General features: G+C 43.8%; 1 protein-coding gene across 2 annotated transcripts in view; it reads right to left on the reverse strand.

Moving 5' to 3' along the window:
- Positions 1–249: 249 nt before the first annotated feature.
- The window catches only part of ENOX1 (ecto-NOX disulfide-thiol exchanger 1), a 626,117-nt gene continuing 609,699 nt past the window's right edge, over positions 250–16,667 (reverse strand). For both annotated transcript variants that reach the window (XM_036300802.1, XM_036300801.1), the window contains 2 exons: positions 15,792–15,877; positions 250–1,221 (listed from right to left, as the gene is read on the reverse strand). In XM_036300802.1, the coding sequence (XP_036156695.1) occupies positions 1,090–1,221; positions 15,792–15,877 (218 nt within the window). In that variant the 3' untranslated portion in view covers positions 250–1,089. The remainder of the gene's footprint in view (positions 1,222–15,791; positions 15,878–16,667) is intronic.

The raw sequence follows: 16,667 nt of genomic DNA on the forward strand, positions 1-16,667 counted from the left end.
TAAATTTTATGTTGATTGTCTTTGGATGCTATTTCTTGGTATTTTCAAACAATTACTCTAATGTTATATGATCTCCTTAGTACTCTCACTTCACAATTTTTATATATTCCTGTTTTAAATAATGTTTGGCTCTTAATGTCACTCATGTATTTATTCATTTGTAAATAATGGGATATGAGATGGGCTGAATAATGTGAAAATTTCTTAAGGAAGAATTAAAATATAACAAAGAATAATTTACAAAACCAATACGGTAGAAGTCATATTTATTGAAAAAAATTAATATCTTTGCTATAAAATTTGTAACAGGAATATTTACTGTATGTTTATTTTGATGCATAAACCTGAATATTACATACCAAATACAAGACAGTAGCACTAGTTTTTCCTTTATTTACATTTTATGAAAATTGTTACGCAGTCCATGTTAAAAGAACTTATGATGGAGAATTGTTACATTAGAAAAATAATATTCTTGATAAAGCATTCCCAAGGAGTCCAATCACATTTTCTGCCTCTTCAATAAGGCAAAAGTCCCTGGAATAGCATATAACTTAATTTACAAAATACAATAACTGTTCAGACACATATTCAAGTTTTCTTTTGGTATGATTTTTCCTCACTGTAAAATTACTTTTTTCTCTCTTTTTTCCCCCCTTTTTTTGCTAAAACAGGAACATAGACTTTTAGGAAAATGTCATTGAATGATTTTAGCTATACATTACATATACAACTCTGTAGCCTAGCAACAACCATTGCTACACCATCATTAACTTTAAATATTTTGCTTGGTGAGCTCTTCTCAAATGTAGCATATTTTAAGATTTTGCCATCATTATGATTGTGGAATCACTGTTTGGTTTGCAGAGGAAACAGACCTGTCAGTGTAGAAGCTCTGTTTGTTTAGGGAACTGGTACACAATTACATTTCCACTCACAAGAGAACGCCACAGATGCAACTAAAGTCAGGCTCTGATGGCTCCGCCGAGGTCCTGCCCTGGACAACCCCAACCGCCTGCCCTCACTGCACAGCCCTGGACGGGTGCAGCAGCTTCACTTCCAGACATGTGTCAGGTTTGTTTTTCAGAGTTAGGTAGTTTTAATTCCTTCAAAGGCACACAACTTCCATCTTTTCTCCAGCGTTGCTCCCACGCCTGTGAATTCCTGTTTAAACATGCGAGGCAGCCTCATCAAAAGCATTTCAATTTCATTTGCAGATATCTGTTAGAAAAGAAGTAAAGTCCGTTTTAGGAAAGGAACTCATCTTAAAGGTGGCGAGGGGCTCGGATGAGCTTTTTCAGTGCGATAAACAGCATGTGGTTTTATGTGTGGCTGTCAAGTAAGGTCCTTATAAAAGGAACTTGAGGAAAGCGCTGAATGTAATTCTTTCTCATTCTGTGAGCAGCTGGTGGTGTGGGGCATGGGGCAAACAGCCAGAAAATTCCAGATTCACCCTTCAGATGGTGGCACCCTTGCTGGCAGTGCCACGCCTGACTAGCCCTCCCTTGATATAAAAGGAGATAGGGGGAGGGATTTAAGAGAGCTCCAAGTAAGTTACCACCACTCCCAGAAAACCATTGGTGCCCTCACTCTGCTCTACAACTGGCAGCATTTGTATTAAACTCGGTGAGGGTAGTGAGGACATGGGTAGGCTTCTTGACACTCTCTAACTTCTTTTTCTACCTTTAACTTTCACTGGGACCAGAACACAATAAAGGATCAGGAACAAAAATAAAACCCAAAACCTACAGCAATAAATCTTCTTTTTAAAAATATATTTTTATTTATTTCAGAGAGGAAGGGAGAGGAAGAGATAGAAACATCAATGATTGGCTGCCTCCTGCACATTGGACCAAGTCTGCAACCCAGGCATGTGCCCTTGACTGGAATCAAACCTGGGACCCTTTGGTCCGCAGGCCAACGCTCTATCCACTGAGCCAAACAAGCTAGGGTAAAAGTCTTGATATCTAGTCATAAAATCTAGGTAGATTTTTTAATTCAATTTTTTCTTCTACCAATTTTTAAATTTCATACTTTTTCATACCAATAATTCATTTCCTCTTAAAAAAAGAGCTAATTAACCACAATCCTGCTCGAACACAGCCGCTGCTCTTGTGTTCTTGTGCTTGCTTCCTCACTGTGCATGGGGGAGGCTCCTATATAGCGAGGTGACTAAGGCCTTGGGTTTGGGGGTCTGACATTTCTGTTTGAATCTTCTATCTACTATTGTTACGCACTAGATGACTCCTACCAAGATAGTTAGTCTCTCTAAGCCTCAGCAAGTGGGAGTAACAACATTTCATTAGGATGTGTAAAGACCCCTGGCTTAGCATAGATTGAGGCACATAGAAATGTTCGATGAATCAGACCGATTATTATTTTCTATTTGAGAGTCTACACTTTTCATTTAACGCTATTAAGACTAATTTTAAAGAGAGATCAAAGAGACCAGGAAGTCAAATCAACTGTTGACTTACTAGTAATATTCACATGGAAAAGATTTCACATGGTGTATTCAATATTTCTGGGCCTATAAAACAAAACTTTAAGTAGTGGTAGCTCTAAAAGTTGAAATCAACTGTACTGTAAAATTTTCGTGTGAATTATTTTGAAATCTGAATATATTTCCCCATAAAACCATGCTAAATGGATAATTAGATTCTCAGATCAACTCACAAAAGCCTACTAAGCAGATGATGAAAGGTTCACAGTGGTTTTGACAAGCATACTTCAATGAGCACTTTGCAAAACACCTCCACCAGCGTCCTCACTTCATTCAAACAACACTCCTGAGACCTGCGAGGCAGCTGTTACATTCTCCATTTTCTAGCTGGGAAACCGGAGTGAATTGCAGAACTGTTTTATGAAAGGCAGACTTTGGGATGAACCTGCTGCATGTGGTTGGGGCCTGAGCACTGGCATGCCATAAGCTCTCCCCAGGACTGTAGTCGGCTGCGGGTGAAGACTCACGGGGGCAGCTGTTTTTTTAAAAATATCAAGCACCTGGGGTACTTACTAAAAAAAACAAATGATCTAAGCCCTTCTCTGGAGACTCTGATTTAGCTGATCTTAGGGTATGGCCCAGATAATCTAATTTTAACAGTCACCTCAGGTAATTCGTATGTTTAGACATATTTGGGTTAAGAATGAGAGCTTAAATCAGACAGGCTTGAATTTTAATCTGCACTAGTCCTCTAATAAACCATGAGACTTTGGACAGGTCATTGAGTAGCTGTAATTATGTTTCTTGGAGTGTATAATAGAAATAACAATATCCCTCCCAGTGTTATTGAGAGAATTATACATAAAATGTAGCACAATGCCTAGCACAAGTACACTTTCTATATATACCATATGTTAATGCTGATAGATGGAACACACTAATATCAAACCTCTTGTGGTAAGTGGTTCAAGATCTGTGTTCCTAGGACACAAGAAATAAGTACAGGGAGATATGCTGCCAAACTCCATTTCTAGTTGGTCTGGGAGGCAGTTTTCCTTCAGCTTTAAGGCCAAGTTCTCCTCCAAACAAGCTCCTGTGGACGAAAGGGGCCACATGCTCACCTGACAAGCTCAGGAAAGGCCTGCATGGCGGTCTTGCAAACTCAGAGCCCTAAAGTAACCACAAAGGATGGTCTGAAATTAAACTTTAACTAAAAGCAGTTATGGTGGGTAGTTACATCCTAGGCCTTCTGTCTTTTTGCATCTGTAATAACATACCCTTGAAATGTCTGGGTAACTTGTAACTTCTCTTTTTCTGGGCCCCTTGGGGCACAACCTAATGTGCTGGGCGCCAGGACAGATACCACAAATTCCTTCATTATCATGTTAATTGTTTCTGCACCCACCTAAGTATGTGTCTATCATTTTACTTTTTATCCAATCCCAGGGGTTTCCCTGCTTTGCTTTCTCCTGCTTCTCTAGTCCATCACCAATGAATTTCATGTAACCCACCTACATCCCTTTCCTTTGATTACAATGTATAAATACAAATGTAACCAGTCATTCTCCAGAGTATTATCTCAATTCATTGAGGTTCTGCTTCCCGGCATATGTCGACAGTTTGGCTCAAATAAACTCACAAAAATTCTATACAGATTTCAATGGTTTTTTTACATTAACACTCTCTTCTTTCTTTGTAGGACAGCACAGGATGAGCAGTCCTTCCTCAGATCAAGCAAAGACTATAGAGAAGCTGGCAGACCAAGGTGACAGCCCGTCCATCATAAGCTTGTTTCTAGCATAACTACCACCTCCCTTAGCCTTGTGCTATTCATTAGGAAAGAAGAAAAAGCTGAATTCTTTTTTTTTTTTTTCATTCAACTTAGAAGATTCTAAGGATATATATTTTTTTAATCTTTATTGTTCAGATTATTACAAATGTCCCTCTTTTTCCCCCTCATAGCTCCCCTCCACCTGGTTCCCACCCCACCCCAGGCCCTCGCCACCCCACTGTCCACATCCATAGGTACTGCATACATGCATATAAGATCTTTGTCCAATCTCTTCCCGCATGCCCCCTATCCTCTTCCCCCTAAGAACTGTCAGTCCACTCCATTTCCATACCCCTGATTCTATTACATTCACCAATTTATTCTGTTCATCAGATTTTTTATTCATTTGATTTTTAGATTTACTTGTTGATAGATATGTATTTGTTGTCACTTTGTTTTCATAATTTTTTATCTTTATGTTTTTCTTTTTCTTCCTCTTCTTAAAGAATACCCTTCAGCATTTCATATACTACTAGTTTGGTTGTGAAGAACTGCTTTAGCTTTTTGTTGTCTGTGAAGCTCTTTATCTGACCTTCAATTCTAAATGATAGCTTTTCTGGGTAATCTTGGTTGTAGGTTCTTGCTATTCATCACTTTGAATATTTCTTGCCACTCCCTTCTGGCCTGCATAGTTTCTGTTGAGAAATCAGCTGACAGTCCCTTGTAGATAACTAACTGTTTTTCTCTTGCTGCATTTAAGATTCTCTCTTTGTCTTTTGCCATTGGCATTTTAATTATGATGTGTCTTGGTGTGGTCCTCTTTGGATTCCTCTTATTTGGGGTTCTCTTCGTTTCCTGGACTTGTAAGTCTCTTTATTTCACCAGGTAGGGGAAGTTTTCTGTCATTATTTTTTCAAATAGGCTTTCAATATCTTACTCTCTCTCTTCTTCTGGCACCCCCATAATGCAGATGTTGGTATGTTTGACGTTGTCCCAGAGGCTCCTTACACTATCTTCATAATTTTGGATTCTTTTTTCTTTTTGCTTTTCAGGTTGGGTGGTTTTTGCTTCTTCGTATTTCAAATCTTTGACTGATTCTTGGGATCCTCGAGTCTACTGTTGAATCTCTGTATATTATTCTTTATTTCAGTCAGTGTATGCTTAATTTCTGACTGGTCCTTTTCCATATTTTTGGCATTCTCACTAAGATCCTTGAAGGTCTCATTAAGTTCCTCAGAGGTTTCTAGAAGATTCTTGAGTAACTTGAATCTTAACTGTGGTTTTGAACTCTATATCCAGTAGTTTGCTTTCTTCCATTTCTTTCATTTGTGACATGTTTCTTTATCTCCGAATTTTGGCTGCTTTCCTGTGTTTGTTTCTATGTATTGGGTAGCTGCTAAGTCTCCTTGAGTTGATAGAGTGGCCTTGTGTAGTAAGTGTTGTATAGGGCCCAGTGGCTCAGCTTCCCCAATCACCTGAGGTGGACACTCTTTGTGCACCCCTTTGTGGCCTGTGTGCACAGTCTTGTTGTAGTTAAGCCTTGATTGCTGTTAGTATCATTGGTCTCCAGGCCAGTTGGCTGTGAGGACCATCTGTGTCTACAATGGAAGAGCTCTTGTGCAGGAGGCTCCCTTATGGGGCAGGACTTGCTTTAGTGGAACTTTGGTGCTCACTGAGTCTGCCCCTTGAGTGTGTCACTTATGGATGTGAAGAGTTGTAATCTGGTATGATCTTGCACTGACCACTGGGTACACTGGCTCTTGGATCTTCAAGGAGGTGCAAAGTCAGCCACTGCCTGGGGCCACCCAGCAAGAGTTACAGAAAGATCTGCAGATTCCTCCACTTTGTATCAGGCTTGGAAGTGCCCAGATGAGGCCCAGCTGTGAAGCAAGGCAGGCTGGTGCTGGTGCCGGTCTTGGGCCTTCTTTTGATAGCTTTGGGGCTCCCTCACCCAGTTGCAGCTTGTTTGACAGATTTTAGGTTGAGAAAGGACAGGCCATTCATATGCAAAAGCCTCTGTGCACAGCTTGGATGGGGTTATAAATTGGGTAGAGCGGGGTCTCAGGGAATCTCCAGGGTGAAGCAAACAGCAATTGCTGCCAGTCAGCTCTGCACTGGGGAGGTCCCAGCACAGGAACAATGACCGTTGGGAACACCTCTGTCTGGAAGAAAGCCACCCTCACATTCCTGCCCTGATGCCAGACAGTCCAGTTTCTCCCCGTATGTGTCTGGGTCCCCCAGAGTCTCGCCCCGCAATGGAGCTCAAAGCAAGTGGGAGTTTGTATCTCCCTCCCGATTAAAAAAGCGGCACACCTGGGTGCCAGCCCGTTCTGCACCTCCACACCGCCTACCAGTCTCAATGCACTTTCTTCTTTACCTCTCTAGTTGTAGTACTTCCACTCAGCCAGCTTTCCTGAGGTTCTGGATGATAAGTTGTTAGGCATTTTAGTTGTAATTTTGATGTGGTTGTGGGAGGCAGCAAGGACAGGTGTAAAGTTTACCTATGCCACCATCCTGGTTCAAAGAATTCAAAGCTGAATTCTTGAGGGTAAAATAAAGACCTGATTTGAAGATAACATGTATGTTGGAGGCTAGATGGGGTCATCAGGTCAGTCAATGCCACCCAGCAGTCCTGCAGCTGGTTGTAAAAACTATCACCCAGAACCTTTTCGTTGCCAGACTCTTCTGAGTAAGGAGAGTGCCAGTAGGGGCTGTGTGGGAGGCAGTCGATCAATGATTCTCTCTCATCATTGATGTTTCTACCTCTCTCTCCCTCTCCCTTCCTCTCTGAAATCAATAAAAATATATTTCTTTTCTGAAAAAGAAAACATTTCCTTTAATCTTACTACACTCTCATAAAGGAGGGAATAATTTGCAAATGAAGAAACGGAGGTCCAGAGAGATTAGGTACCGAGTGCAGGGTGACTCAGGGTAAGTGTGGAGCTGGGGTAAGATCCAGGCTCCTTGGCCTTGTTCTGAACCACGGATGCCAATCACAAATACATGCCACTGCAAAGCAGATGGTGACGGAGATAATGGACCTTCCCTGGAATTCCTAACAGGTCAACATGCCTATGACCCGTGGTGGGAGCTTCCTCAGCTGAATGCCGTGATGACCCCCTGAAGACCCCCACAGCAGGAACTTCCTCAACGCATGCCCCACGCCCCTCACCAAACACCTGTATAAAAAGAAATGCCTCCCTCCCTGTTGGCTTGAATTCACTGGCCCTGCCTTTGGGGCTCATGGATTTTCGCCCGGGGACACAGATTAAACCTTTCCTTCTCTTTCTTTCTGGCTGACTCGACTCTCTTTGTTTCCTGGGCCACTAACTTTACAAATACTTCAGAGTATTTAGGGCCCAGTGGCCCAACATCAACAGAAAAAATTGAAAATGCCCAGCTCACGAGGCTTGTATGCATTCACATGCTAATGAACCCCACAGGAACCTTTCACCAAAACAGCAAGCAGATTATGGGGAATCTTGTTTTCCATGGTTTCTTGGCCTGACATTAACTAATTTCAACCACAAAGGCAGCAGAGGAAAGGTAGCTGCCATTTACTGAGTCCTCACTGTGGACAGAGCACGGAATGAGTGCTTTACGTGCATTATCTCATAGAAAGTTTATTAAACAAGCAAACAAACTCATCACTTGCTGGAAGAAAGAAACATAGAGGTAAAAGGTTGGATTCTACTCCTGGTATAACCATTAAACAGCTTCACCACCTTGTCTAAATCACTTTATCTTTTGGGTGTTTTTTCATTTGCAAGACAAAGAAATGGGGGGGGGGGAAATTCACTGAATGATCTGAAGACTTGGCTCTGAGTGCTGGCCCCACCCTCTTTGGGCAAGACATTTAAAATTAATCTGCCCACTAGGGTTGGGACAAAGATTTCAAACTGAGAGGATGTAGTAGGTCTTTTGGATACTTTAAGATCAAAACAAATGGCAGCCAGCACTTAGCACTTACTGTGTGCCAGATACTGTCCCGAATGCTGTCTATATATTGTCATTTAATACAGAGGGTAAAATTGAGGCACAGCTATGTTAAATAAGTTGTCCACGGACACACAGTGAAGTAGTGAAACTGGGATTTGAAATGCTTCTGAATTCTAACTTTGAACACCCAATTAGCCATTCCTCAGATTTTGACATAGCTAGAAATTAATATAATGGAAATTAGTGTCCTCAAAAGTAATTAACTCTAAGTTGCTGTCCGTAGTGCACAGTGATAGCCTGATTCTGCCTTGAAGAGGTAAATAATGTGGACAGGGATGTGTCACAATTATAGAACAGACCAGCTCAAATGAAAGTCTATCTAATATATCCATTTAATGAGGCTCTCAGCTGAATTCTGGAGTATTTCCTTAAAGATGTTTGTATCTCATGCCAGAAGAAAGTTCAAGGAGAAACTGCTTTCAGGTTAGGTTAATGGTTTTTAAACATTTTCCAAACCCAAACAAAATAACCTTTGTGACATATTCCATTTTGGATTTTCAATACAAATTCAAGAGAAAATTCAATTTGTCTTCCTTTTTTACTTTATGGCCAAAGAATTTTTACTGTACAAATATCTTCACTTATTTCATTTCCATTTTCTGAAATCTCAGTTTCCCACATATCATGTATTTGGTGGTCTAGAAGGTGAGGAAGGTTGTCATAAACAGTTTTATTACCCTCATACCCAGCTGGCTTTTGTTTCAAGAAATTAGGGGCTGTGTATTTTCAGCCTTTGCTGCTGTCAGTGAGCCCTCCCATCCCTGTGTTGCTTAAAAATTTCTACGTCTAACATATATTCTTTTAGAAAGGATTAATTTTCTCTAATTTAAAAAAAGGAAAGATAATAAGGAATAAAGGCTCCATGTGTCAAAGGGGCTTGTGTGGTTGGTAATTTGTAAGGTCTGCTTGAATTTTTTTCTGATTTGTTGACTCTTACCCAAGTTCACTGCCTCCTTGCCAGGTTTCTAAGCACATGTGTAAATTGACACAAGCAAACCTGAACCAATTTTATTATAAGGATGGTTGGCTCTACATCAAGCAAGGGGAGCCTAGGGGCTGGGGGTTCTTGTCTGAGGCAGAGAAGGACACCAGCATAGGCTTTGTCAAGGCTGTACTGTCAGAGCAGCTGATTGTAAACCCAGATTTCCTTCCACAGGGTAAACTGACTGGTTGCCTGTAGTGCACAGTTTTCACATCCCTGGGCAAAGCATGGCCTCAGCACACAGATACATTTGCAGAGAGAAATACAGAAAGTGGGTGTTGGGGAGGGAAGGGAGTGGGAGATGGACATAGGAAGGAAGTATGGAAGAAATAAGGAAAGAAGGTAAGTGAGGAATGAGGAACAGAGGAAAAGAAAAGGAAAGAAGAAGGTAAATAGAAGGAAACAATTAGAAGGAGAAAAGAAAAGACCTGGAGGGAAAAATGGGAGAAGAAAAAAAAAAAGAAGGAAGGAAGGGGAGAAAGAGGAGAAAGGGAAGAAATGTGGTAAGAAGAGTTAACATCTCCCAGAGGGAAGCCACACGGATAAGCACGGATTCAAGAATATTTCCCGTTAATAATCATGACTCAGTAATTTCACTCTTCTCTAACTCCTATATCACTAAATATTTGTTTGCCCAACTTAGCACTTCATTAGTTCATGTCTGATTCTCAAAATGGTTTGTAGATACTATACCATTTCCTCAACTAGACCACAAGCTTTTTGAGAGCAGGGTTCTTACATTTCTTTTGTTCTCTGGCCATTCCCTGTTCTTCCTAGTCCCTAGGACAGCACTGAGTATCTGAAAAGCAGTGAATTACCTGAGCATTCACTGGGTCCCTGGTAACTGCCAATTTCTCTTGCTATAGGTGAGTAACTGTCTTTTTTAAAATATATTTTTACTAGAGGCCCGGTGCACAAACATTAGTGCACTCAGGGGGAGGGGGGTCCCTCAGCCAGGCCTGTGCCCTCTCGCAGTCTGGGACCCCTCAGGAGATAACGACCTGCTGGCTTAGGCCTGCTCCCGGGTGGCAGAGGGCAGGCCCAATCCCTAGGTGCAGCCCCTGGTTGGGCTCAGAGCAGGGCCGATTGGGGTGTTGGGGCACCGCCCCCTGTCATGCACAGAGCAGGGAGGATCGGAAGATTGCAATGCCACCCTCAGTCACACTCAGGGTAGGGCTGATTGAGGGGTTGGGGCACCACCCCCTGTCACACTCAAGGCTGGGTCGATGGGGAGGTTGCGGCGCCACCCCCTGTCACGCACAGAGCAGGACCAATCAGGGGGTTGGGGAGCTCCCCCTGTCAAGCACAGAGCAGGGCCGATCAGGGGGTTGAGGAGCTCCCCCCTGTCACTCACCGAGTAGGGCCGATAGGGGAGTTGGGGCACCGCCCCCTGTCACACACAGAGCAGGGCGGATCAGGGGGTTGGGCCGCCGCACCCTGTCACACTCAGGGCAAGGCCGATGGGGAGGTTATGGCTCTACCCCATCACACACAGAGCAGGGCCCGTGGGGGGCGGTTAGGGCGTTGCCCTCTATCACCCACAGAGCAGGGCCGATCAGGGAGTTGGGGCGCCGCCACTCTCACACTCAGGGCAGGGCTGATGGGGAGGTTATGGCTCTACCCCGTCACACACAGAGGGCCCGTGGAGGGGGGGCGGTGTTGGGGCACCGCACCCTGTCACACACAGAACAGGGCCGATCAGGGGGTTGGGGAGCTCCCCCCTATCAGGCACAGAGCAGGGCTGATCAGGGGTTTGGGGTGCCTTCCCCTGTCACGAACAGAGCAGGGCCGATAGGGAGCTTGTGGCCCCGCCCCCTGTCACACACAGAGCCGCAGGGTGATCAGGGGGTTTGGGCGCTGGTCCCTGTCATGCTGATCTCGGTGCCCGGAGGCCTCGCAGCTCCGCTGATCCCGGTGCTGGGAGGCATATTACCCTTTTACTATACTGGATAGAGGCCTGGTGCACGGGTGGGGGCCGGCTGGTTTGCCCTGAAGGGTGTCCTGGATCAGGGTGGGGGTCCCCACTGGGGTGCCTGGCCAGCCTGGATGAGGGGATTATGGCTGTTTGCAGCTGGTCACACACCCTTCAGGGTGGGGGTCCCCACTGGGGTGCTTGGCCAGTCTGGGTGAGGGGCTGAGGGCTGTTTTCAGGCTGGTGGGTGAATGAAGCTCCCAACCGCTCCTTTTTTTCTTTTTTCTTTTTTTATTCTGGGCCAGCTTTAGCTCTGAGGCTTGGCTCCAGCTCTTAGGCCTTGGCTGCTAAAAGCAGGTTTCTGGTTTGTTTGGGCTCTATAATCGAAACACTGTTTCAACTCCAGCTCTGAGATCCCAGCTGGCTCAAAGCAGGTTTCTGGGGTTTTGTTTAGCTTCTATATTTGTAACAATGTTTCGAACTGCAAGCTCAGAGGCCGGCAGTGGCAGGCGGGGAACATTGGAATCCTCCATCACTGAAGCAAGCAAGCCCCATATTCACTTCAAGCTGCCTGGCCTACGGCTGCCATCTTGGCTGGCAGTTAATTTGCATATTGCCCTGATTAGCCAATGGGAAGGGTAGCGGATGTACAGCTAATTACCATGTTTCTCTTTCATTAGATAGGATTGATTTCAGAGAGGAAGGGAGAGGGAGTGAGAGATAGAAACATCAATGATGGGAGAGAATCATTGAACGGCTGCCTCCTGCATGTCCCCCACTGGGGATCAAGCCCACAACCGGTCATGTGCCCTGATTAGGAATCAAACCATGACCTTCTGGGTCATAGGTCAAAGCTCAACCACTGAGCCATGCTGGTTGGGCAGCAACTATCTTTTTATTCTTTATGCAGCCAAATGGAAGTATTGTTACTTCCAATGCTTGTCATATGTCATAAATTTTCCTGAGGTGCTGTGATATCTATAAAACACATCCATTATAGCCTGTCTAAGCAACAGAAAACTCATTCAATCATTAATATATTGTGACAGGTAGTTATTTAGGAGAACATACATACTATTAAATATACATACTATTAAAAATTACTCAGGTGGGCAATCTTACCAACACTACTGGGAACATTTCATCTACCCTTTTCCCTAGCTACAGTCTGGGAAAGAATGCTCTCCACTTAAGGCTGATCTGAATCTCTTTGAAATTGACCCGATATTTTAATTTTGTATTTTCAAGAGGTATGCTTTTTTGTGTGTGTACAGAAATGCAAATGGTTCAACCCTGTGATGGGAAATGTGCATGTGTCCATGCACCATACAGTGGTCTCATGCCCAAATGCAGGCCTTTCTAAATCCTCCAGCATCTGCAGCTATGTTATGTCAAATCTGGTTTTCAGAATCAAAGCTTCCACTCAGTGGGCCTTGGGAAGAGGCTGCAGGTATACACTAGTAGAACGAGCAGCCAGACACACTTGGAGAACTGGGTCTTAGTCTCCAAAAGAATTCACAAGTTGGGGGAGGGGCAGAGGGACCTGTCCCATTGGCCATAAGAAAGGCATGTTCACCTGCTAATGCTCACCTCCTTGCTCCTTAGGACTGAAGGGTTCCGGGCTGCTGTGGGAGATTCTCTGTATTGATCAGAAACCATTTTCCAGATGGTGCTGCCATCTGAAGAGCTAAGCTGCCTGGGCCCAGGACATGGTTTTTGACTCAGCACAGCTTCAGGGAGCCATGTGCCCCTACTGCCTTTTCCCTCTGTCTTCCTCAGAATGAATTGCTTATTGGTCATATGTTATTGATACATCAGAGCTGAGTGAATGAGAGTGAGTGGTTTAAAAGCAGCAGAGAAGAGAAAGATATGCAATTATCATTTTCAAGAGCAGGAATAATATTTAACTGGAAAATGGTCCATTATCGGGTTACAGAGTTTTAGGGAGCCTGTGCAATTTACCTGGCCAGGAGAACTTAAATTAATTCCTGTCTCTCCTTCCATTTCTCTTCATTCTTATACCTGTATGTGGCCGTTGGGGAAATCCTAATAAAAACAGCTGCAGGCTGGATTGAGCCTGTTTTCCTTGCTGTCATCAGCACTGGGATAGGCAGAATCTAAATGTAATTTTACAACATTTGTGGTGATGGCGATGGTGTCCTATGTGAAGGAAACTGTTGTTCCAAGGGGAATTTTTAAAAAGCTGCCCTACTGGAGTCAGCACCCCTCCACCCCCATGTTGTGCAGGGCAGGAGGAAGCCACTGCCTAAATGCAACACTGACCAAACCTCGTGTGTGAGGCGGGCGGGGGGAGGGCACCCCGGGACCCCCGAGGCAGGTGCACCAGGCCGCCGCACTGGACAGCCTCGGCATGAGCGGGCTGGCTGTGGCTCTGGCTCCGGGACTATGAGCCTTTCGCAGCTGGTGCGGGGACAAGGCCCTGGTGGATACTTAGCCGGCAACCTTTCATTATTTTGTTTTCTGCTTAAAGCCCTGAGGATACGGAATCCCAGCATAGAGCAATAATTTGCTGTCTGGATTAAAAAGTCAATATCCTTTCAGCTTCACTGGGATAGAAAGAATATTTAGTTCAATCACTAGCACCCAGGAGTTTTTAAGTCAGAGCACTTTTTCCATATATTTTTTTACCTTGGGCACGAGAGAAAGGTTTGACAATTCTCCTGAGCATTTCCTTCAGGAGATGGAGGGCTATCTGGGGGAGACCCTGTGTATTTCGTCATTATCTTGTAAATGAGAGTACCAGTCTGAGATGCAGTGGAATTCCCTTTGACCGATTCCCTTCCTGGAAGGGCCATCATTTGATGACCAGAGACCAGGTACGTGAATGCTCTGCTCTGAGATGTCTGAGGAGACCACACGGGCCTCACCCGACAGACACTCTGTTTTGAGGGTGAGAATAAAACAAGAGCTTATACTCCACCAAAATAATTAATTATTTATCACCCCCCGATGATTTTACACATGCGCACGTGCACACACACACACACGCGTGCGCACACACACACACTCATACACACACACTTCACAGATGCACAGATCAGCAACCCACACTTGCTGGAGCAGATGGGACAAGCGCCCTGGAATTCATCGATAAAGAACAAGTGGATTCTTTGGCCGTTTCAGCTCACACTAAAACCCAACAGCTTCTCCACAAAAGCTTCCCACTTAGGATTTCCACACAGGGGGGTAGAGACATTAACAATACAAGGGAAGACAATGGCAGCAACAGGAATAATCTCTTGAGGCTTATTCTAGGCCAAACACATTGGTGTGAGCAGTATTACATTTAATTCTCCAGGCAAAGATAGTGGACATATTAAGGAAGAATGGTATTGGTGAAGGGGGGTGGGGGGGAAGCAAGAAAGAAGCCTTTCAAAGTGTTATTTCAACAAAGTGACATCTCCAGCTCTCCCCTCTCATTTCATGTGAGCTAAAATGAGCATTTTCTAACACCTCCCTATCCATATGAGGGGAGCCCACCAAGAAGAAACATTATGACTCTGAACTTCAAGAACCCTACAGCCTCCTCATTTTCTTTCACTCTGTTTGGTCTACCCTATCACCAGCTGTGAGAGCATAAAAGGGCATGCACCTCTGTGACTAAAAAATACTTTTTATTCCAGATGACTTCTCTCAAAGGCAAAGAATAAGCCCTATTAGAAAGGTCAAACAGTTGTGGGATCATGAATTGGTAAAATCATTTGAATCAAAGTAAGAACACAGTGTAGTGATGTAATTGACACTGACCATTGTATATTTAGAATGACAATGCGTGCATTTCAGGGTCAGAGGACTGCCGGCTGTGCTCCTGGTCCTACACACCCCGTGCTCTTTGCGGTGCTCTATGGAAGAGCTTCTTATTGCCATTTTTCTTCCCAGCAGGACGTCTAACAAGCTGCTCAGTGACAGGCCCTGCCTCTCGGTTTGATTCTGTGTCCATCCCTTTCCAGGGCCCCCGCAGGCAGTACTGGTTAATGACATCACTTTATTTCGCCAGGGGCCCTCTCATTGTTCACCGGAATTCCATACATAACTTGAGCTCTTGTGCCCCTTCTCTTCGGGCACACCAACACTGCAGTGGGCCAGGAGTACAGCCATTTGCAAATGGAAGAAACAGCCACAGAGAAATGAGGAGTGATGTCCTGACTCTGGAAGTGGCCCTGGAGGGACAAAGCTGACTCAATGGTTATTTTTGTCATTTAGAGAATAATGCTGAAAAACAACCGTTAATACAGTTTTCTTGAGAGTCATACCAGATCTTTATATTATTTGAGGTGATTTTTCCTCTCTTGTGTGGAGTCCTTAACAGAATTCTGTGAGAACATGGTCTAAGGATAATGGCCCATTAGCTACCCTGACCTGATTTCTCCCTTGTTTTGGGAACTTCTGGGACAACCTGCAATTTTAAATCCCTCATATGCTTTTTAAAGTAATTTGGCATCTGCTGAAAAAGTCACTGTCATTTTGGATAACTGCTCTTCTTTCTACAAGACAAAAGTGAAAAGAAAACAACTATCTGCCCAAAGCCAGGTCTTGTAGAGGAGAAATGCTGGCTGACCTCCATCGGTTCGTGCACCCCTAATGCAGCTCACAGGCCCCCCTGCAACCAGAAACTGACATGTCAATTCCAGCAGTGCAAGTCCCCTCGAGAGAAAGAATTTACCTTGGAGTCCAGCTGCTGCATGTATGACCAAAGATATTCTATATTGGCTCCGAAAGGATGGACATGAAGAAACGTTGATATGATGCCTGAATTAAAGAGACAAATATTGGACATTATTAAGAGGCAAATAAGAGTCTCATCTATGAGATGACATGTCATAATGTCACCTAACTCCAATGATGGTTTTGTCAGGCTAAGTTATTTATGGTCTTGCCATTTCTAACAAGCATTCAGTAACAGCCACTCTGAAGACAGTCACAGTAACATGACAGACAGAACTACCTCATGGATTATAGTAGTTGGAGAAGCTGGAGCTCGAGAGACGATGTAGATGAATAAAGGTATTGCTAAACAAAGGCTCCTGGAAGCATTTCAACTACCAATTTTATGCTTGATTTACCAATATAAAATTGTAGTTATTAGAAGGATAAAATTATCTCTTTTCTTTCCCTCGGTGGACTTTGTCGTGTGAAAAAGGCTCACACAGCTGTGTCAGAAATTACGCTGCCTCAAATTTCCCTGATAATTATAGCTGCTAGTTATGAAAAGTATTTAATCCATATTTCCCCTAACTGCCACTGAAGGAAGCATAAATCCTGTCTGAAGCCTTTGCTATTGCTCCCTGGTTGCTGCTGCTGTTTGAAGGGAGCCCGCTTGCTTTCTCCTCTCTGCTGTAACTTACACGATCATTCAAAAGGTCCAGGAATGGATGGTTTGGTTGGAGTCTGATTATAGATCAGAAGGTTTTAAAAATAAATAAATAAATAAATAAATAAATAAATAAATAAGAAGGCTTTTCTAATGTGAAAAAAATCAACTGTCAACACTGTATTGATAAATGAAAAACTTGATGTTGGTGTCAGGGCTGAAATACTA

The sequence above is a fragment of the Myotis myotis genome, unplaced genomic scaffold (assembly GCF_014108235.1).
Source record: "Myotis myotis isolate mMyoMyo1 unplaced genomic scaffold, mMyoMyo1.p scaffold_m19_p_3, whole genome shotgun sequence".
Taxonomy (NCBI): domain Eukaryota; kingdom Metazoa; phylum Chordata; class Mammalia; order Chiroptera; family Vespertilionidae; genus Myotis; species Myotis myotis.